Below are 22,450 nucleotides of genomic sequence, written 5' to 3' on the forward strand. Positions count from 1 at the left end.
GTTCTCTGGTGTTAGGAGACTCAAGTTGGCAGGTCTAAAAGTTAAATTAGCCAAATGTGATTTCTTGAAGAAACGATTGTATATTTAAGACATGTACTCTCTGAAGAAGGGTTTTCTATGTAGTCGGCACCATTGAAAGATGTATTGAGGGATGTATTGAGTATTCATGGGATGAGGCTCACCAGATAGCCTTTCAGAAGTCAAGGAAGCTTTAACGAGTCCTTCAGGTTGACGCTCTCTTATATTTCTGTACCTTTCACATTAGTGACAGATACCAGTCACGAGGGGAAAGATACTTTCTTAATGCAGATATTAGAGGGTAAATTGCATTCAATTACTTTTTATAGCAGTGGTGTCTACTTTGGTTAATTTTAAGATGTTGTTAATGAAGAATAAATCTGTCGCAATTTTCTACTGTGGAGGTTAAATTTTGGATGAATGTGATAATATGCATTTGGAGGTGTTAGAATCAGTTCTAATGAATTCAGATTATAGGTATGCGTGTTTCATAGTTGAATAATAAATTCCTTTTTTTTAACACATATAATTTTGCAGCAGTGATGTTAGAGGGACTAGAAGTTTTATATATAATAGAGCTATAAGTTTCAATCAGTGGCTACTGGTTACAGTGACAGTTATTTGTTCGTCCATAACGGATGTATTTGCAGGACAGAGCGTTCATTATAAAGAATGTAATTCCCAGTTTATGAGTTTTTAATCAAATGGACTTCGTGTTGAATAAGATCAGTTCTCCCAGACAGATCTGTCAAACATGACTCTGATGAACTGTTCCAAGTACACCTTTCCCGAACTCTGCACAAGGGTGCTTGTTAATGCACTGTTCTTCTATTGCTTAACGCGAATGATGGAGAAACACAATTTTGATACGCACATATAGTTCTTTATTAGATCCATGACGTTAACATCGATATGGTTATATTGTTAGGCGTTTATACATGTAGACTTGACGTATGCAGCGTAACTTGAAGTGATGTGATGTGATGTGGTTCAATTACTATGGATAAATGGAAAAGAAATCAACGTATGAATAATATGCTAATTTATACAAAATTATTAAGTTAAACAACTAAGACTGATAGAAACAATATGCAAAGCTTAATTAAGTAAATTATGCATGTATAACGGCTAATTACAAAAAGCTAATACACAAAGTCAATATAATTAAGGCTCATATAAAGACATACGTTATATACAATGTAGGCTTACAAATGGGAAAAGATGAATCCGCTATTCTAAAACAATATAATAGGCGTTTACTTACAATTGTGTTCCTATAACAAACGGTCCAAATATTCCTCAGTAAATACCAACTTTCGTTACATTCGTTATATCCGTTCTGTATGAAAACTCTTTTTAAACTGATAACTTTCCTCATTTGTTTACAGGAAGACACTATCGAATACCAAAAAGTACACGTGACCGATAACTATGCATAAATTAGCTAAAACAACCCAACGCCAAGTAAACAATTCATATGACCGAGCGTAGACTCGAACCAGCAAACTACCACACAGCAAACCTTAACATTAACCATCGCAATAACTAGACAACACAAACATCATTTACAGTTAATCGTTGGGCATCAACATTACTCGACCTCTAAATCATATGATTTACAAAAAAAAATATAGGATGCACAACTAATATTTCATTTCATACTAAAATACGTGAATAGAACATGAACAAAACAAGCTTAAAGAACAAACATTAAAACGATAAACACAACAAAAATAAAAATGAGTTTGACAAACAGATATGAACTATATCAATGTCATATAGTGTCTCTGGATATATCTTATAAACACTTGATCTTCTTTTGGAAGTAAAAGTACGAGCTTGCTCACTGGTCTGTGCAGTTCAGAAGATTGGGTTCGAAGTTTGACGATTCTCACAACACCTCTGGAGTCTGGCAGTACCTCTGTTACACGTGCTAGTGGCCAGTGAAGTCTTGGCGTGTTCTCGTCTTTCACGAGCACGATGTCACCTTCCTGTGTATTTCGTTGTTGTTTGTTCCATTTGGGGCGTTACTACAGGCTGACTAGTCTCCCTTTTTCCATCTGCTCCAGAACAGTCCACCAAATTATTGTACTCTACGCCACCTTTTTCTCGAGTGCACATTCTGGTTGTGAAGGTCCCGGTATTAACCTCTTGGGTGACTTCATGTGGAGGATCTGACTCGGACTTAGTGGTTCCATGTCGTCAGGATCATCAGAACAGGTCGTGATCGGTCTTGAGTTCACAATATATTCTACCTCGCAGAGAAGCGTGCGGAATGATTCGTCATCAAGGCGAGTCCCGTGGTTGTAGAATAGCGCAGATAGAACTTTCCGAATGGTACGGATCTGGCGCTCCCATACGCCGCCCATGTGCGATGCCATAGGTGGGTTGAGTTTCCAGTCGATATTCATGTACAGTAGTTTGTTTTGGATTTTGTTTTGGTTCAGATCTGACCAAGCCTTGTTCAGTTCATTCCGTGTTCCGATCCGTGAAGTTGGACCCGTTGTCGCATCGATTTCTTGTACCGTACCTCTGCGGGCTATGAAGCGTTGCAAGCAGTGAATAGGAATCTGTTTCGAGACTGTTAGCAGCTTCCAGATGAATGGAGCGATTGACAAGACAGGTGAATATGACGCTGTAACGTTTGAGCTCCTTGCGTCCCTCTTTTATAATGAACGGCCCGAAGAAGTCTACGCCTGTGAATGTAAATGGTGGAGCTGGCTCGAGACGATCTTGAGGTAAGTCGGACATTTTTTGCTCTTGGCATGGCTTTCTTATTTTTCTGCACGTTATGCATTTGTGGAGTTGACGTCGAACAGCCAGAGTTGATTGAAAAACAAATCCAAAAGCGTTCTCTAATTGCTGCAATGGTGTGATTTCCAACCAGCATGGCCGAGTTTTCTCATGAGCATCTCGTACGATTAGAGTCGTGACGTGCGAGTGTTGTGGCAGTAGCATTGGATGTTTCACGTCAGAGTCCATTGCGGCTTTCGAGAGGCGTCCTCCCACTCGCAGAGCTCCGTCGATGAGCACTGGGTCGAGACGGAATATCTTACTTGTTTTTGGTAGCGAGAGTTCTCTCTTGTCTTCTTTCGTGGTTGTTTTCTTGAGATTCTCGACCTCGTTTGCAAAGGTGATCTTTTGTATAAAGCAAACTATTACCTTTTCAGCCTTTTGCATGATCTGTGTGGTCCTTAAATTTATAGTTCGTTCTTTGTTTTGTAAGAAAGCCAAAAATGCTATGAATACTGCTACTGCTCTCTTCAGTCTCTCCCACCTGGAGAAATGGGTGATTAAAGACATAAACGGTGAGCCTTCTTCTGATGTAGCAGTAGTAGTTAAAGACATAACGTCGTCTTCTATAACCTGCGGTTCGCTGATAGGATACATCTTTGCAGGGCATTCTGAAGCCGGCATATTCAAGAAATCCGGACCTTCCAGCCAATGAGTCATGTCCGAAGATATCACAGAACCTACTCCACGTGATGCAACGTCTGCTGGGTTCAAATCAGTGCTAATGTACTTCCACTGGTTAGCGTTGCTGAAGTCTCTTATTTGACGGACTCTGTTGGCCACAAACACTGGAAAACGCTTTCTCTCAGCTCTGATGTAATAAAGGACTGTTGTTGAATCTGTGTAATAGCAGATTTCGTTGAGATGGAGATCAAGCTCAAGGGTCATTTTCTGTCCTAAATTTACAGCTACAGCAGCCGCTGTGAGTTCAAGCCGTGGGATAGATGTTGCTTTCAATGGAGCAACCCTTGCTTTTCCGATGAGAAATGAAGTTTTCAAACATCCACCCTCGTTTGAGGTTAGGTATGCAACAGCGCCATACCCAGATGCACTGGCATCTGAGAAAACGTGCATCTGAAACGCCGTATCTTTTGCTTGCTGTGGTAACTTTAGACATCTCGGGATTGTTATCTTCTGAAGATTCGGGGCTTCGCTAATCCATTGTTTGAAACGTCGCTGGTGATCATCAGGCACTTCGTCATCCCAGGTGAGAGTGGTTTCTTTGCAGAGGTCTTGCAGTATTTGCTTTTGCCTGGCAGCACAAATGGGAGCAGCAAAACCAACAAGGGGTGGGCCATAGAGTTGATGGATACTATGGAGAGAATGCCTCTTCTTGTCAGCGGTTTGTCTGGCAACAACACTGAGAAGCCAAATATGTCTGTTTCGACGACCCAAAGTATTCCGAGGGCGTGCTCTGTAGGCAGGGGGTCATAATTGATGTCTCTTGTCTTTAACTCTTTGGATCGATCGTCAGCTGGGATGGTGTTTAGGGCAGAGACGTCATTACTAGTATATTTACACAGTTTGAATCCACAGCCCCCGCAGGCGGCAGTCAGTTCAGCAATCAGAGAACTAGCTTTGGTGGCGTTCGGTACAGACTTTAGACAGTCATCAACATAGAAGTTCCGCTTAATTGTATGGGCGACTTTTGAACTTAAGTTGTTTCCTTCATCTGCGACGCGTCTAAGTGCGTAGTTGGCGATACTTGGTGAGCTCACTGCACTGAAAAGGTGTACCTTCATCCAGTACTCTTCGAATTCCTTTGATATGTCACCGTTCGGCCACCAGAGGAATCTGAGATGGTTGTATTGGTGTTTGGGTACTTTCACTTGGTAGAACATAGACTCCACGTCACAAGTGAAGGCTACCTGGTGTTCTTTGAATCTGGTTAGAACACCTATCAGAGAATTGGTGAGATCAGGCCCTTGCAGCAACTGATCGTTTAAGGATATTCCGTTGAATTTAGCACTACAGTCAAACACCACTCTAATTTTATCCGGTTTTCTTTGATTGTACACTCCATGATGTGGCAGGTACCCCACATGTCCAGATTTGGCTGTAAGCAGGGAGTCTGGGATACGTTCAGCATAGTCATTCTGGAGTATTTTGTCAATGAAGTTGACGTAGTCGGAGTGGTACTTGGGATCCTTTTGCATTTTCTTCTTTTGATAGAGTGCTCGTTTGATTGCGAGGATCTTATTATTTGGCACCATTAAGTTCTGATTCCTGAAAGGGAGAGGGATCTCAAAGTGACCGTCTTTGAACACGACATTGCTTTCAGCCTTCTTCATGAATGTAGTATCCTCTGGAGACAATCCTTTCTCTCCAGGATACCTTTCTACCTGGCTATCAATAAAGTCACTTTCCAGCATATTCAGTATTCTGTTTGGGGAGAGGATTTCAGTAGCCTGCTCAATATCCTCAGTCACAATGTGATAACTGTTTACCCGATGTGTAGACATTACGCTGTTGTCTTCTACCGGGGAGCTGACTGTCCATCCGTGACGATACTGCAGAGCGAATGGGCCTTTGCCGTCTGTTGATATGATTTTCAGAGGCTCCATTGCTAGTGGGCAATTGCTGCCAATCAGTAGACCGATGTCTATTTCTGGCATTACTTCAGGAATAGATTTTGCCACGTGAAGATATGGCCAGTGTCGTAACAGTTCTGGACGTGGTATTTGATCATGGCTCACTGGAATTTCTTGTCTGGAATACGTTTTTGGAAGCAGTATACCATTCTGGCCGTTTATATCACTGACGACGAGATCCTGGACAAGGTAGCTTTTGACTATGCTCTCCCCATGCATAGTTTTCAGACGCAGATTTGTTTGAACACCGGAAGCTTGCAAGTCGTCTTTCAGTTCTTCTGATAGGAAGCACCCTGTGCTTCCTGGGTCATAAAGGGCGTAGGTGAGAACTTCTCGGTTGCTTCCCCTCTGTTTTATACGAACAGGTAGTATTGCTTGAAGAACCATTGAGGAACCATGAGAAATAACGTTGCTGGTAGCTGTATCTGGAGGGTTTTGGCTGGATTCCTCTGTACGGTTTTGAGAATATGAAGATCTGTCAGAGTAGTCTGACCTCCAAGGTAGTTTGAAGCCATCTATATGCATGGCCGTAGGATGACCTTTGCCACATTTGTGACATTTTCGCTTATGTTCATTGCACCCTTCGATGGTATGATTCAGACCGTAGCAACTGAAGCATCTACGCTGCTCTATAATAAAATTTCTTTTCTCTTCGAGAGATTTCTGCCTGAAATCTGCACAGTTATCCAGATCGTGATTTTTGCCGCAGTAAAAACAGGAGGGTGACCCAAAACCACGAGTTTCTACTTTGGCTCTCACGATTAACTTGCATAGCAAATGCAGACTCTGTTGGTTTCCCTTTTGATGGTTTACTAGAATTCAGTTCTCTATGCATTGCTTCTTTGCCGAACACTGGGTCATTGACACACTCTGCAGCGTTAATAACAAACTGGACAATGTCACCAAAGCACGAAGACCTGTTCTCGAGGAGTCTGCGGTTTGTGGCTTTTTCTCGCCATTTATTCTGGAGATAACTTGGCAATTTCTGGACCGCCACCTGCAGGTTCGGTGCATGATCAAGAACAGCTAGGTGAGTAAGTGTTTGCATGGCACTGAAGCATTTTAGCAAGTAATGCGAATATCTTTTCAGACATTTCCCTTCGGCTGGTTTTATCGGCTTCCACTCGTTTAGTTGTTTCAAGTATGCCAGGGATACTTTATAGGGATCACCATACTCTTGTTGTAGCAACTGCTTGCTTGCCCGCTATAGCCTTGGTCTGCCTGCATGTATATACAGCTGCTGATGAGGTCCTTAGGTTCACCGTCGGTATGCTGCAGAAGGTAGTAAAGTCTGTCACTGCTAATGGCTGTTCTAGAGGAGATCCTGGTGTCAAACGCCAGTATGAAGTCACTGTATTCCAGAAGATCACCGGTAAACTTGGGAACTTCCGGTGCAGGCAAAGCTAGAGCTGTGGCGATACCACTAATCTGCTGCTGTATGGTGTTAACTGGAGGTGAATTAGGCAGTGGATAGGGTGCATCAAAGTTACTGTTCACAGGTGTATTTACAGGCAGATACGTATACTGTTCTTGATTTGGAAACGTTGATGACGTGGCATTCGAAGCATTGACCGGAGGTGCATGAGTGTTAGTACCAGTCTCTGAAGAATTTCTGGGAACAAATTCTTGTGTAGTGCTGGGATTTAGACTGGGTAAGCTGGCACTATTTTCCTGGGTGACAGGAAGTATAACCTGGTTATCCATATTGCCGCCGTTAGCACCTTCACTCACACAAATTCCAGGGGCAGCTACACTAGGTCCAGCGACCATAACATTCACGTCCTGATGGTTGGCTCGTTGCACAATAATGCTGGTATGTGTCTCATTGTCCTTGTTACCAACATTGTCATCGCCAATGTCATTTTCGGTTTCTGCAAAAACACGTGCTTTTGCTCGAATCTTGGCTATTTCGATATCCAATAGAATCTCTTCTGTCTTTGCCTCCTGTTCCTTTTTCTTTGTCACAAGTTCTTTTTCGGCAAGCAAACTCGGCGAGGCGTGCTTTTGGTGGCTCGCACCTTTTCGGACATAGCCGATTTGCCAGAAGGAAGAGAAGAAGGCCGTTGGGAATTAAGTTTTGAACCAGATCGGCTTAAAAGACTCTTCAGGTCTTCTTCAAGTCGTTTTTCGCTTATGGCTATCCATTCACCAGTATGGTTTCGGAATTGCAGAATGTTAATTTCCTTGGTCTCATATCTGGACAATTCCTGGTCTTGCTCCAATTCGTCTGAGATGTTATCCATGACACAACAGAAGTTTTTTTTTGTACTTATCGAAAGCTTCGTTATATTCCTCTAGACACATTTTCACCAAGTGCAGGTTGTCAGGATTTGACATGAGGCCTGTGAGTTCATTGCGTTTTTTCGTTACGTTGGCAAGTGATGATCTCAATTTATTTTTCAATGTTCGAATATCAACTGTCGTACCCGAGTTTTCGACGGGAGCACTATTCTGGACAGCTTCATCAGACTCCTCCATCTTGTCTGTAGTTGTTTATAACAGGCAGTAATTCCACTTCTTAAGGCTCACGTATAAGAGTTATAATAGCGAGAGTCGTTGATGGTAGTTTAACAATTTAATTGAACGATGTTAATGCACTGTTCTTCTATTGCTTAACGTGAATGATGGAGAAACACAATTTTGATACGCACATATAGTTCTTTATTAGATCCATGACGTTAGCATCGATATGGTTATATTGTTAGGCGTTTATACATGTAGACTTGACGTATGCAGCGTAACTTGAAGTGATGTGATGTGATGTGGTTCAATTACTATGGATAAATGGAAAAGAAATCAACGTATGAATAATATGCTAATTTATACAAAATTATTAAGTTAAACAACTAAGACTGATAGAAACAATATGCAAAGCTTAATTAAGTAAATTATGCATGTATAACGGCTAATTACAAAAAGCTAATACACAAAGTCAATATAATTAAGGCTCATATAAAGACATACGTTATATACAATGTAGGCTTACAAATGGGAAAAGATGAATCCGCTATTCTAAAACAATATAATAGGCGTTTACTTACAATTGTGTTCCTATAACAAACGGTCCAAATATTCCTCAGTAAATACCAACTTTCGTTACATTCGTTATATCCGTTCTGTATGAAATCTCTTTTTAAACTGATAACTTTCCTCATTTGTTTACAGGAAGACACTATCGAATATCAAAAAGTACACGTGACCGATAACTATGCATAAATTAGCTAAAACAACCCAACACCAAGTAAACAATTATTATGGCAGAGCGTAGACTCGAACCAGCAAACTACCACACAGCAAACCTTAACATCGCGATAACTAGACAACACAAACATTATTTACAGTTAATCGTTGGGCATCAACAGTGCTATTAGAAACGTCTTCAGCAGTTTATTGAAAATGCAGACTGATGGATTTCTAGAGGGGTCTGTCTATGATGGAGTATACATGGCAGTGGCTACGCAAATGATCAATGTGCACAAGAGGATCTACAACTCGTTAGTGAGGATCTTTATGCAACATGTGCATAATCAGTGTGGACCTGCAGAATTATGGGCTATGATGGATATTACAATGTTGCTAGCACTACTGGTGCACAAAATAGTGTTGACATGTATCCTGTATGCTTTATTTATAATTATACCAGTTATGGTGATAGCTTTTGTTTTTATATATAATGAACTTTTCTGCTTTAAGTAGAAGTGTGTGTATGCCTATTAACTGACCGGGCTCATCTCCCGGAGATATGTGATTATGCTTATAATATATTAATATTTGCTATATTCAGTGATCTTGCAGGTGTCTTGAATGGTTGCACCATTTAATTAGCACTACACAAGAGTAAATGAGCAGTTCTGGTGAGGATTCAGTATTTATTTCTACTTAAAAACGAATGACGTTGGATCAGAAATCAGCTGAGCTTGTGATTGAACATTGTTCATAGTACCTGGATGCAGACCTCAGGTCAAAGAACAGAATTTTCTTTGGAATCTTTTAGTCCAGTTGAAATCAGATCTGTGTTAACTCATGGGTTACATCGCTAAAACATGACAACTCTAACAGAAGTCTTTTTCATTCTGGTTTAGAGAGTGATAGCACCTGTTTGAATGCTAAGACATTTTGGCAGTCGGAAATTCGCAGGTAAGGAAGTAACTGTTGAACTTTGAAACTTGGAGTTTTAGATCAATTTTGCTAGTTTGAAGAATTGATTCTTTCAGATTCTTTTGTTTATTTGTATTCTCTACATATTTGAAAGAGAATCTTGCTTTCCCTTTTTATTCCACTAATATTGGGGTATTTCCTCTTCTACAGAATGTTACTGTGGACCCCATGATTAATTAAGGGAGACATGCTCTGGTGTAATGAGCAATAAAAAGGGTGTATGTGGGAATGTTCATGTAATTGGAAGAAACCAAATGACTTGGAAAATTATGAGTAACAGACATACTGAGTTTAAGATGGAATAATTAGAGACGGTGGTGGGAAGGGACTTTGGTTTCTATTAGATTTTATTTGAATTGAATGATTTGATAATCCATGTTATTTGCTTATTTCCATTTAACTAATATTATGCTGGGTTTGCCAAATGAACTCTATTTTTGTAGTTTATTGCTTGATCTAAACAGCTTAGCTAGAATGAAGGTACGAGAGAGAGAGAGAGAGAGAGAGAGAGAGAGAGAGAGAGAGAGAGAGAGAGAGAGAGAGAGAGAGAGAGAGAGAGAGAGAGAGAGAGAGAGTGGGCGGATTTTTCCACAGCTGAACTAACTACAGGATACCAACTGGATTTCAGGTAAGGCCTCTCTTCTTGACAGGATAAGATATACATCGCCCTGTTCTGCTTGCTGTGTTCATTTAGGGTAAAAACGTATAGGTTTTGAAATGCCTACCTTTATAGAATCATATAATACAAATGGTCAAACATTTCCATTCTGACTGCATACTGAAAAAAAAACTCTGCCAGGTTACCTTAGCATTGCATAAACAATTGCTAGTCATAACCTGAGTTTGATTACAAAAGAGATGAACTATGAACTTTGCTGTCACTGGAAGTCATCAAAATCAAATAGTTCAAACAGGCAAAACTTAACAGTAAATCCTAACATGGCCCACCAGAGGATGGGTTTATCAGCCTGATTGATTGTTACCATTAACAAAAGACCAAGACATTTGTGAACTTGGACCCACCTAGCATATACTGTCTAAGCCCTCCCAGTGACCCCAAGAGCCTCAAGCTTAGTACCTAGCTGGGATATAAGTTTAACTTCCGACATGGTAGGAAGGTTTTGACTGAGAATCTCTCCTTCATGTAGCCATCCTCATTAAATCCACAAAAAATGAAAGAATGGTCACTACTGAAGCTGCATTCTACTAGCACCACACACACTGGTGACACCAAAGAAACCCTGTTTAACCCTAACTTCTTCACCATCATCCTGGGCATTCTACTGTTCTGTAAAAGGCACACTTGCCCGCCAAGATAGAGTTCTGTGGATGCAATCGAGATAATACCCAGCCAACTAATTTAGGTGTTTAGTTCATATCATGAATATCAAATTCAGGATGATAGTGGTGGACTTTGACCTGAAATGTTTATATGGGAAAACCCATGATGCAGGGAACCTGCTTTTTCCTATAATTAGCCGGATCTCAATCCCCAACTATTGCCTTTTGTGAGATTGGTGGATATTCTAACACCATGCATACTGTCTCAGTATTGCCTCCTATATTCTCTCGACTTTGAATTCCATTTTACAATTGTACCTGTTGACGGAGCAAGTGGGCATATACTCAAAAAATTATGTGCTAGTGATACCACGACTCCCATCAGCATTGTGAAGGAAACTCAAAAACTCTTTATCTAAATGAAGGAATCGGCTTTATTACTCAAGGGACATGGCTAGCTGATCAATTATATCAAAATGAACTCCCATTAGCTGTACTTTAATGATACCTATCAAAGGATCTTTGATGTAGAAATCATTCTACAACTAAACAGTGCATTTAAAATGAAGTCTGAGCTATGATTTATGATAGATGGAAGCACCACAAATCTTGATATCTTCATTACACCTGAAGCGAAGCCTTCTTGTGCAACAGATTTTAAATAATTCAGCTTTAGAATCGATAATGACGAGGGAATGGAATCCCCTCTTGACAATGAAGAAACCAGTCGATGTTTTTCCACCGATCCTGAACGGTTAATTACATCCTTAGATGTTGGTTTTGAATTGCATTGTGAAGAAACTCTCCATTTAACTATCCCATAAGGGTTACTTTACCATTCCAAAATCTGTTTTCATTGCAAGTATCTTTTAAGAAATTTATTTCATTTATTTATGATCGTCATGAAAATTACACCATTCTTACTTCCCAGAAGAAACTACATTTCACATCTGTTGTGAAAACTATGATTTGTTATGATTTATGGAGAATGGGGATTCCATAAGAATATTTAGACAACAAATAGTGTCTTTCCAATAATTTATAGGGAATGACCTGAAAATTTACAGCTTCGGCTTCTTTTGATTTCTAGATACAGTTTCTAACGTTAGTTGATTGTTTTTGTGATATCAATGGCAGTTAACTAATGTTTATCCTGTACATAAAATAATGTAGATATTTTTCACCTTTACGCAACCAGAAAATAACGTTTACTCTGAATGTTTGGCCAAAACAGAGAATAAATGACATACCAGTTTCCATTCTAATCAGTTGAAGACAAATTCCGCCCTCGTTATCAGTTAGATGGTTAGTAGAAGTAAGACAAGCGGAATGTCAGTGATGATTTTCAGGTTGTTTTAGTGCGAAAGCCGCAAATCAGAGAGAGAGAGAGAGAGAGAGAGAGAGAGAGAGGGAGAGAGAGAGAGAGAGAGAGAGAGAGGCGAGAGAGATAGAGAGAGAGAGAGAGAGAGAGAGAGGAGAGAGAGAGAGAGAGAGAGAGAGAGGTGAATCAAATTAATAAGATTAAACAATTAGTTGAGTGCAGGATACACTGTATGTATGTTGATAAGAGAAAGTGCATTAAGGCATTTACATAAATACAACTCGAGATCATTTCTTGGCTGCGGTAGTGCTTCAGATTATTCTAATTGACAATAGCCACATGAGTAGGACGCAATATCTGTTTCAAAGAATGAAAAGTACTAGAATATAACACATTGTTCTGAATGAATCATAGAAAGGATAATGAAGAAGAATTCAAAGAAATAATAATAATAATAATAATAATAATAATAATAATAATAATATAATAATAAAATAATAATAATAATAATTGTGGCGCCGTGGCCGAGTGGGTTAGGTCGTAAATGGACTGGTTAAGCAACACTGGGGCTTGATTCCAGTCTACTCAGCTGTAAATGAGTACCTATCCCTGATGGGGTAGGGTCCAGCTATGGGTTAAATAGCAAAACTCAGCAATGATGTTAAGAAATGAAGGAATAAACGACAATGACGTAAATGGAACCTCTGGCAAAAGAGGAGCTTCGTCCGGCAGCCAGGTATTCAACACAATTGAAGGGAAGACGGTCAGGTACTTGAAGGTCATCATCCAGCAACTGACCACCACAACGACAGTAACCAAATGCCTGAGATTGGAGCTGCAGAAGCAAACAAGAGGGAGAAATGGACAAGAGAAGAAAATAAGGAAATATGGAGATGCTACATCAGAAGCAACCCGACGGAGAGAGGATATAGAAGAAGGTTGGTCAACATCTGGAATGAGAGGAATAACACTCCTCAAACAGAGCAGAGGCTGGCAGACCAAGTAAGGAACATAAAGAAAAACAACTGGCTCTCCCCAACAGAAAGAGAAGAACTGGAAAGGGAAATGTCACACGACAACGAATTACATGAAGACGAACTGAGAGACGATGCCACAGAAGACGACAGGGACGATGAGTTATGAAACAACGACACACGAAGAAACACTGACGAAGTAACAGAGAGGACGGAATGGGTAGAAAAGATTAGACAATGGATGGAGCCAGATATAGAGAGAATAAAGATCCCCTCCATAAAAGCCTACAACACCAAGAAATTAAGGGAGAAAACAAGTGAGGTCAATGAAATAATGGGCATAATACACACCACCAGCATCACAGAAACAAATAACTTGGCATATGCAGGAGCAAGATTAATAGCAGAACTGATGGGGATTCGAACACCAACACCACCAGCGCAACCAACACAACAGAAACCAAAACAGTAACCTCCTTGGAAAAGGAGCCTGGAAAAGCAAATTATGGTGAAGAGATCTGACTTGAGTAAACTGAAAGAGATGGCAGAAAAAATGCTAAGAAGCAAGAAAACAAGGGAGGAACTCAACGAGAAATACAAAGTACAAGAGAGGGGACTAAACAACACAATAGAAGATGTAAAACAGAGGCTTAAGGCCAAAGCACATAAGATCCAACGGTACATGAACAGGAATAAGGGATACCAACAGAACAAACCATTCGGAACCAACCAGAAAAGACTATACAGCCAACTAAGAGGGGAAGACAACCACCAAGAAATTCCTGAAGCCGAACCAAGTAAGAGACTCTGGGAAAACATATGGAGCAATCTGGTATCAAACAACAAACATGTAACATGGCTCCAGGAAGTCAAGGAAGAAGAAACAGGGAGAATAAAACAAAGATTCACAGAGATCACGACAGACACAGTCAGACACCAACTAAAGAAAATGCCTAACTGGAAAGCCCCAGGTCACGATGAAGTCCATGGATACTGGCTCAAAAACTTCAAGGCCCTACACCCACGAATATCAAAACAACTCCAGCATTGTATCTCAAATCACATGCACCCAAATGGATGACCACAGGAAGAACATCCTTAGTACAAAAAGACAAGAGTAAGGGAAATATAGCCAGTAACTACAGGCCTATCACCTGCCTACCAATAATGTGGAAGTTACTAACAGGTATCATCAGTGAAAGACTATACAACTACCTAGAGTAGACAAACACCATTACCCACCAACAGAAAGAATGCAGAAGGAAGTGTAGGGGAACAAAAGACCAGCTCCTGATAGACAAAATGGTAACGAAGAACAGTAGGAGAAGGAAAACCAACCTAAGCATGGCATGGATAGACTTTAAGAAAGCCTTCGACATGATACCACACACATGACTAATGGAATGCCTAAAAATATATGGGGCAGAGGAAAACACCATCAGCATCCTCAGAAATACAATGCGCAACTGGAATACAATACTTACAAGCTCTGGAATAAGGTTAGCAGAGGTTAATATCAGGAGAGGGATCTTCCAGGGCGACTCACTGTCCCCACTACTCTTCGTAGTAGCCATGATTCCCATGACAAAAGTAATACAGAAGATGGATGCCGGTACCAACTCAAGAAAAGAGGCAACAGAATCAACCATCTGATGTTCATGGACGACATCAAGCTTTATGGTAAGAGCATCAAGGAAATATATACCCTAATCCAGACTGTAAGGATGGATTAGGGGACATCAGGATGGAGTTTGGAATAGAAAAATGCGCCTTAGTCAACATACAAAAGGGCAAAGTAACGAGAACTGAAGGGATAAAGCTAACAGATGGGAGCAACATCAAACACATAGATGAGACGGGATACAAATACCTGGGAATAATGGAAGGAGGGAATATAAAACACCAAGAGATGAAGGACACGATCAGGAAAGAATATTTGCAGAGACTCAAGGCGATACTCAAGTCAAAACTCAACGCCGGAAATATAATAAAAGCCATAAACACATGGGCAGTGCCAGTAATCAGATACAGCGCAGCAATAGTAGAATGGACGAAGGCAGAACTCCGCAGCATAGATCAGAAAACCAGGAAACATATGACAATACACAAAGCACTACACCCAAGAGCAAATACGGACAGACTATACATAACACGAAAGGAAGGAGGGAGAGGACTACTAGGTATAGAGGACTACGTCAACATCGAGAACAGAGCACTTGGGCAATATCTGAAAACCAATGAAGATGAGTGGCTAAAGAGTGCATGGGAAGAAGGACTAATAAAAGTAGACGAAGACCCAGAGATATACAGAGACAGGAGAATGACAAATAGAACAAAGGACTGGCACAACAAACCAATGCACGGACAGTACATGAGACAGACTAAAGAACTAGCCAGCGATGACACATGGCAATGGCTACAGAGGGGAGAGCTAACAAAGGAAACTGAAGGAATGATAACAGCGGCACAAGATCAGACCCTAAGAACCAGATATGTTCAAAGAACGATAGACGGAAATAACATCTCTCCCATATGTAGGAAGTGCAATACGAAAAATGAAACCATAAACCACATAGCAAGCGAATGCCCGGCACTTGCACAGAACCAGAACAAAAAGAGGCATGATTCAGTGGCAAAAGCCCTCCACTGGAGCCTGTGCAAGAAACATCAGCTACCTTGCAGTAATAAGTTGTACGAGCGCCAACCTGAGGGAGTGATAGAAAACGATCAGGCAAAGATCCTCTGGGACTATGGTATCAGAACAGATAGGGTGATATGTGCAAATAGACCAGACATGACGTTGATTGACAAAGTCAAGAAGAAAGTATCACTCATTGACGTCGCAATACCATGGGACACCAGAGTTGAAAAGAAAGAGAGGGAAAAAATGGATAAGTATCAAGATCTGAAAATAGAAATAAGAAGGATATGTATGCCAGTGAAAATTCTACCCATAATCATAGGAGCACTAGGCACGATCCCAAGATCCCTGAAAAGGAATCTAGAAAAACTAGAGGTTGAAGTAGCTCCAGGACTAATGCAGAAGAGCGTGATCCTAGAAACAGCGCACATAGTAAGAAAAGTGATGGACTCCTAAGGAGGCAGGATGCAACCCGGAACCCCACACTATAAATACCACCCAGTCGAATTGGAGGACTGTGATAGAGCAAAAAAATAGAAATAAAAAAAACAATAATAATAATAAAAGTTAGTTGCAAAGAGTCTTGCGAGTGTCGAAACTTGCAATTTGTGATGTATTTTTGTATGTTTTTCATATATACGTAAAGTGGAATTCCATATTGTGTGGAAGAAAGATTTGTTCTGTTGTGCTTGTGTTTAGTTAGGAAAAGCTTTATGTTTGGGGTGTTTCATGTATTTAATTGTAAATATACATGTTAATAGTGCTAGAGTGAAAATGATCTTACATCATTTGCTTTTGTTAGTTCAGTAACTAGCTGAAATTTTCGAGCTAGTTAGGGCTACTTGACGAGGCAGTCATAGTTGATATATCATCTATGCAAGACATTATCCTTGCGGATCTCTAAGAGTCGTCAGGGTCTCCAAGCCATGTATGTATTCCCACGATTAACAAAGCATTCCTTTCATCTAAAGTTCATTTAGTGATTCCTTTAGGAGATATGCATATCTACGAATAAGACAAATTTCTTGTGGTGTCCTTTGGATGAGGGTTACAAAGCAGAGATTGTTCTAATACAAATCTCAAACAATTCAGTCTAGGAATAACGAATCCGTCATTTGTAATAATTAACAATAATCTCACATAATTTATAGGTTCATTACGTACACAACGCAATGCAATGTTTTAAGTGTTATTTAGAATGAGTGAAGTAACTTGGGTGTCGTAGTGCAAAACTTAGCCTATGATTAGGTTAGTACATTTCAATTCGTTCTACTTAATTGTAAGTGAGTCTCAAAGTTATAGATGAAAATTATCGAGGTTCTCGAGGTCAAGGAAGCCAATTGTAATGGGAAATAAAGTGTAAACCCAAAACTTATTGAGTTGTTCATATTCAGTATAGAAGTAGTTCCAAGATTATCCGTTCCACTGGAAACTAGTTGGTCGTCTTTTATCTCACAACCTCACAAATTAGGTAATTATCATTTCCGTGATTTCTGCTTGTTTTCAGGTATACTTAATTACACTTTGCTCACACAGGGCAGTGCTGGTATCCCAAATGCTGCCTTATTTTTTTTACCACTGGTCACGTAAACTATGCCATATACGGCATGTACTACCTTCGCTCCATGGAAGCACTACTATCCGAAATAACAAAAATGTTTCTCCGAGGCCAACATACAATGAGACACACACCTGGTGCATCAAACACAACATGGAGTAACATGTACATTGAAACCATGTTCATGTGGTTTGGACATAGCCAGGGGGGACTGACACGACTCACACTGAATAGCAATGCCACAAAAAGATGGCCACTCAGTCTCCACAACTGCAGTATGCTTGTTCATGACATTGATGCCATCGGAGACAACATCCAACAAACACTCAGTTTACCACAAAAAAGAGTCTCGAGTATGGATCCAATTAGATGACAATAACAGATAGAACCTAAATCAGAAGTTGGAGCACTCTATTGATCCTCTTGATCCAACTGGTTACCCCGAAGAACTCTTCAACATTGTTACAGGAAAACTTGCTTCCTCGGCGGCCAATGTTGACCAAGCCTTGCCCTTGGGGAAACAGTCTATGGAAGTGTACGAAGCAAGCTGCCAGACGGATTCCATGGACCGATTAGCTGTCCTGTAACTACAATGGCAACCAAACGGAAGCAGACACCATTTTCTGGATGCTCTGATCCACCCTTTGACACTGAAATTATTTTCACTAAGACCATTGGTCTCGTGAATACTGAAGAGGGAACTGTTAGACTATGAATTTTCACAGATTCCGACTTACCTTTTTATGGATGATGGTAACCTCTGACCAGCTTTATCAAAGTAAAAACTCAAAAATTCTTTGGGTGTTGAACAGTCCTCTCGAACAACACCAGACCCAGAGGTTGTTGTTCTTGATAGATATGCCACCTTTTGGACAATTCACTTGCCGTGTCCTGGAAGAATGGTTGATCTTGTTGCAAGTGGAAACTTTCTTGAGAAAAACTAATCCAAAGTGATGTACATTTAGTGTTCGACAGATACTATCCAAAGGGCTGCACAAGAAGTCGATGGTATTCCACCTTAGAAAGCAGTCAAATCCATCTTATGTTGCACTCGCCATTGCCATCTTAAGCTGCATCGTTGTCTATTGTGGACAAGGTACAAATCATTAACCTGCTTTGTGATGTGTTGGTGGATGGTTTTCAGCACCTTGCCACTGACAAGGAACTGGTCATCACCGGGTCAGATCCTGTACCATATTTCATTAAGAGAGGAAAGCATCAGAGAAGAATGGACTTGAAAGTAACACATGAAGAGGCAGATGTCATTATTGCCAACCATAAAGTCCATAGTGCCGGTCAAACCCAGAAAATGATCCATGTCATTTGTGACGATACTGATGTTTTTGTCCTGTTGGTTCACTTTTTTGTGTCTGAAGGTCCCTGTTGCAAAAGTTCCCTTGTTCCAACACGTCCCGCGAGGAATACTATAAATATTGCCGCAACAGTCAACAAGCATGCAGAAAAAGCCAAGTATTTACTTCTTCTCCATGTTCCGACTGGTTGTGATACTGTATGGAATTGTGACACTGTATGGAATTGGAAAAATCAAAGTGTTAAAAATCCTTAAACAAGGACGCCATACTCCTTTTTTGGAGACAATGAACTGTATGAAGAAGATTGGAAACAAGCTGTTGCAGTCATTGCTAAGTGCTATGGCAGCAAGGAAACTGGCACCATGTCGGAGGTTTGCTATGGTGTGTGGCAACACAAAATGGCCAGAGGCAAATCTCAAAAATTCAAACTTGCAACCCTTCCACCCAGCTAAAGAGCATTTAGCTTGCATGCCAAGAGAGCCCATTACCAAGCATGCTTAAGGAAAGCAGCATTGCAATCTGATCCTCCAGCTTTGGCCTCCTTGGACTTCAGGTGGAAACCAAACCACAACAGTCAAATCCTTCTTCCAGTGCCACTTCCACCTGACACATTGACTGCTCCTGACAGTGCTGAACCTGCTCTGCTGCAACTGCCAATCGTCAGCAGATGGATGTTCCACAAGGAGGTGTTCATGTCGCAAAAATTATATTGTATGCAGCACCTTTTGCAGTCTCAACTGTTAAAATCCTCTCATTGCAGCTTTCCAGGATTCTGAAGATGAAGCAGCTGACACTGACAACGAAAAGGATAACAATAATGAAGACTTTCTCATTTGAAATAATTTACAGATGTTCTGTGACATTTTCTGATATCAGTTTCTGATAGTGACCAAACGTTCAGCATGTGTTTGTGTTCTTTCTTTATCACGATTTTTTTTGCAGCCAATGTAACATTTGAGTTTTATACTGAATATGAACAACTCAATAAGTTTTAGGTTTACACTTTATTTTCCATTACAATTGGCTTCCTTGACCTCGAAAACCTTAGAATTGATGTATCATATTATAAAATAGGTCAAAATATAAAGAAATGAGAGACGTTTATAGCTTTTGGATTTACGCAGCAGCTATCTTGGACGCCATGTTGAATTTCTCAAAGTGCTCAAGGATGCCAGATGGGCATCATTCAGTTTCTGATTCTATGGAACTTTTTCTAACAAAATCAATCAAAACCTGCTTGGGGGTTATTTTTGCAAGGTCTACTTGAAAATCAGGGTTTGGCTGCTAGACTATCCGTACAAATCCGTTTGTAGAGTATGAAACTACTGATGGTATAATAATCATAAGTGAGCTAAAATGAAGAATTCTCTTAAAAACATTTCACCAGAAACAAGAGGTAATGCTAATTCCATTATTCGTTTAACATGATATTCAAAAACTCAAAACATATAATAGGCAAATCATTTTCCCCTAATTACTGGGAAACAAAAAACCGTTTAGTTAAGATTACAAATCAGTTACCTCATATTAACTCCCTTACGTTTAGTTTTACATTCCGATAACCTACGCCCATTCAGTGCAAAAGTTTTCAAAGAACACTGCATGCTACTTGGGTAGATTTTTATAAGATATTATTTTGAAAATCTTACTTCTTTCATCTAAGTCCGCTACTCGTGGCTTTTAGGCTATCTTTAAACGTTAGAGTAATCAAAGATAATCCGGCAATCTTCAGTTTAATATTAATAGGTTGATGAAAACGAATTAATGTTTTAAAATGCCATAATTAATCATATTTGGAAAACCCACCTTTATTGTTACATATAGAATGAACTTGCGTGTCCGTGATATAATTGCGATGTTGAAACACGAGAATTGCGCCGGAGTAAGCCCTTTTAATATGACATTCATATCCAGACTTTTCAAGGAAGCCACCGTAGTGTACAAAACAGCATAAGAAGCTATTTTCAGTTCAACTGGAAATAGCGACCCACTTCCAATGTTTGTTATATGAAGTAAACGATATTGCAACTGCGGTTATCTTATAAAGATAACTTCGACAAGCATGATGCATACAACAAAAAATAAGAGAGTAGGAGTTACCTGCCCAACAGTATTTCTAAATGAAGTCACCCAAACGGCATTTCCATAGTGAAATGTTCGTGTTCCTACAATAATGAATCGATATTCAATTTTGGAAGTTATACACATATCACAAATAAAAGCTTAATATAGATTAACCAGGGGTTATAAAATCTTGAATACATATGCCAATAATTTTTTGTAATTGTGCATTATTGTTGATAATCTTATCGTGACAGTTACAGTATTAAGACAATAGATTTCATTCTTCTGAAAAGCTGATATAGTAAGCAAGACATACAATAGCTTTGCCTTTATTCAGTGCCGCATTGTAGGGGTTGAAAAATAACATTCTACATTATCCGCATGTCCATATTTAATCTAATAATATTTTTTTAAATTAAAAAGTAACCCTCACCACTTTAATTGTTAGTGATATTAGAGAACGGTAGCGAAGATGAAAAGGCTGTTAGGAAAATAATCAGTGAAAATGTCTCCACTGCAGAAGGTGATAAAATAGGCCTCATAATATACCATAAAAATATAAAAACCAGCCAGCTGCTTCTTAAAAACAACCCGGCGCCCACAGAAAAGTCTTTGAAGAAAAGGAGATTATTGACCATGCACCGGACCAGGGACGTCTACGTTATCTCGAGGGACTATCGACACGGTAAAAGAAACAGAAGAAATACAAGAAACCAACCGACTCCATATACCCATATACCGTCACAAGAGAGAGAGAGAGAGAGAGAGAGAGAAAGGAACAAGCGGAGAGAGAAAGAGAGAGCGGAAGGGAGAGAGAGAGAGAGAGAGAGAGAGAGAGGGATAGAGCGAGCGGTTGACATGTCACCTGGACGGCTTATAGTTATAGTACCTGCCTCCTAGGTGGTAGGTACCCCAACCAACACCCAAACCACGCCAAAAACCCCGGACGGACCTAAAAGGTCTCAACGCCCCAGGGACAGATTTCGTTACCATCCAACGACCAATTAAAATCCCTGCTTACCGACCTACCCACCGATTGTACACGCCCTGCCTTTTATAAATACATGTAAAACAGTATCTTGATTCACTTTGTTGTATACTCTCATAGATGACTGCCCGGGTGCTATCGACACGTCAGAGGAAATAAACCTAAGACAACTGAAATCTTTATATGTCCTTAGGAAACCTGATACACCAGCTACATGCTGTTAGGAAAAACTTAATAAGAAAAATTGAGAAGACTATATGAATTAAATGCCGTTGAAACAGCTATAATAATAATTATTATTATTATAATACAAAGAAAACTCATAATCACCTACGTTAATAAAATGGAAAAGTAAATCCACAGTAGTCTGTTTGATTTTGTTATTTAGAATATATAGAATATATAAAGCAAAAAGCTTTGGATGACCAGAAAGGTCCTCCTTGTCAATCTGGCTATAATTACAAAAAGTGACAGCACAAAAACTTTGTTTTTGACTTTTTTACAAAAAGGTTGTCTGTAGATGGGTAGTTGGCTCTTCATGTTATCCCCTCATTCTCTAACGGCATAGCAGCTAATCGCATGCTGATATAATGCAATAGTCGCACGTAGTTTAAATAACGATCACCGCATACATTGGAAGGAGTCAGAAGTAATTTTCAAGAGTAAAGATACAGGTATTAGAAGATTAGTTAAATGAGCAATTATTAAAGAGGTCTCTCTGTGAAAGGCAATAAAGCCCTTACGCAGGAA

General features: G+C 39.9%; 1 protein-coding gene across 1 annotated transcript; it reads right to left on the reverse strand.

Annotated features, from left to right (window-relative positions):
- Positions 1–3,938: 3,938 nt before the first annotated feature.
- Positions 3,939–5,927, reverse strand: LOC135202867 (uncharacterized). Its single transcript, XM_064232326.1, has one exon. It carries the CDS (start codon positions 5,925–5,927, stop codon positions 3,939–3,941), a length of 1,989 nt encoding a protein of 662 aa, XP_064088396.1.
- Between the last annotated feature and the right edge of the window lie 16,523 nt (positions 5,928–22,450).

This window comes from Macrobrachium nipponense, chromosome 24 (assembly GCF_015104395.2).
Source record: "Macrobrachium nipponense isolate FS-2020 chromosome 24, ASM1510439v2, whole genome shotgun sequence".
In the NCBI taxonomy this organism is placed as follows: Eukaryota; Metazoa; Arthropoda; class Malacostraca; order Decapoda; family Palaemonidae; genus Macrobrachium; species Macrobrachium nipponense.

Coding starts and splice junctions, on each gene's coding strand:
- LOC135202867 (XM_064232326.1), bottom strand. CDS start 5,927: ATGCATATAGATGGCTTCAAACTACCTTGGAGGTCAGACTACTCTGAC.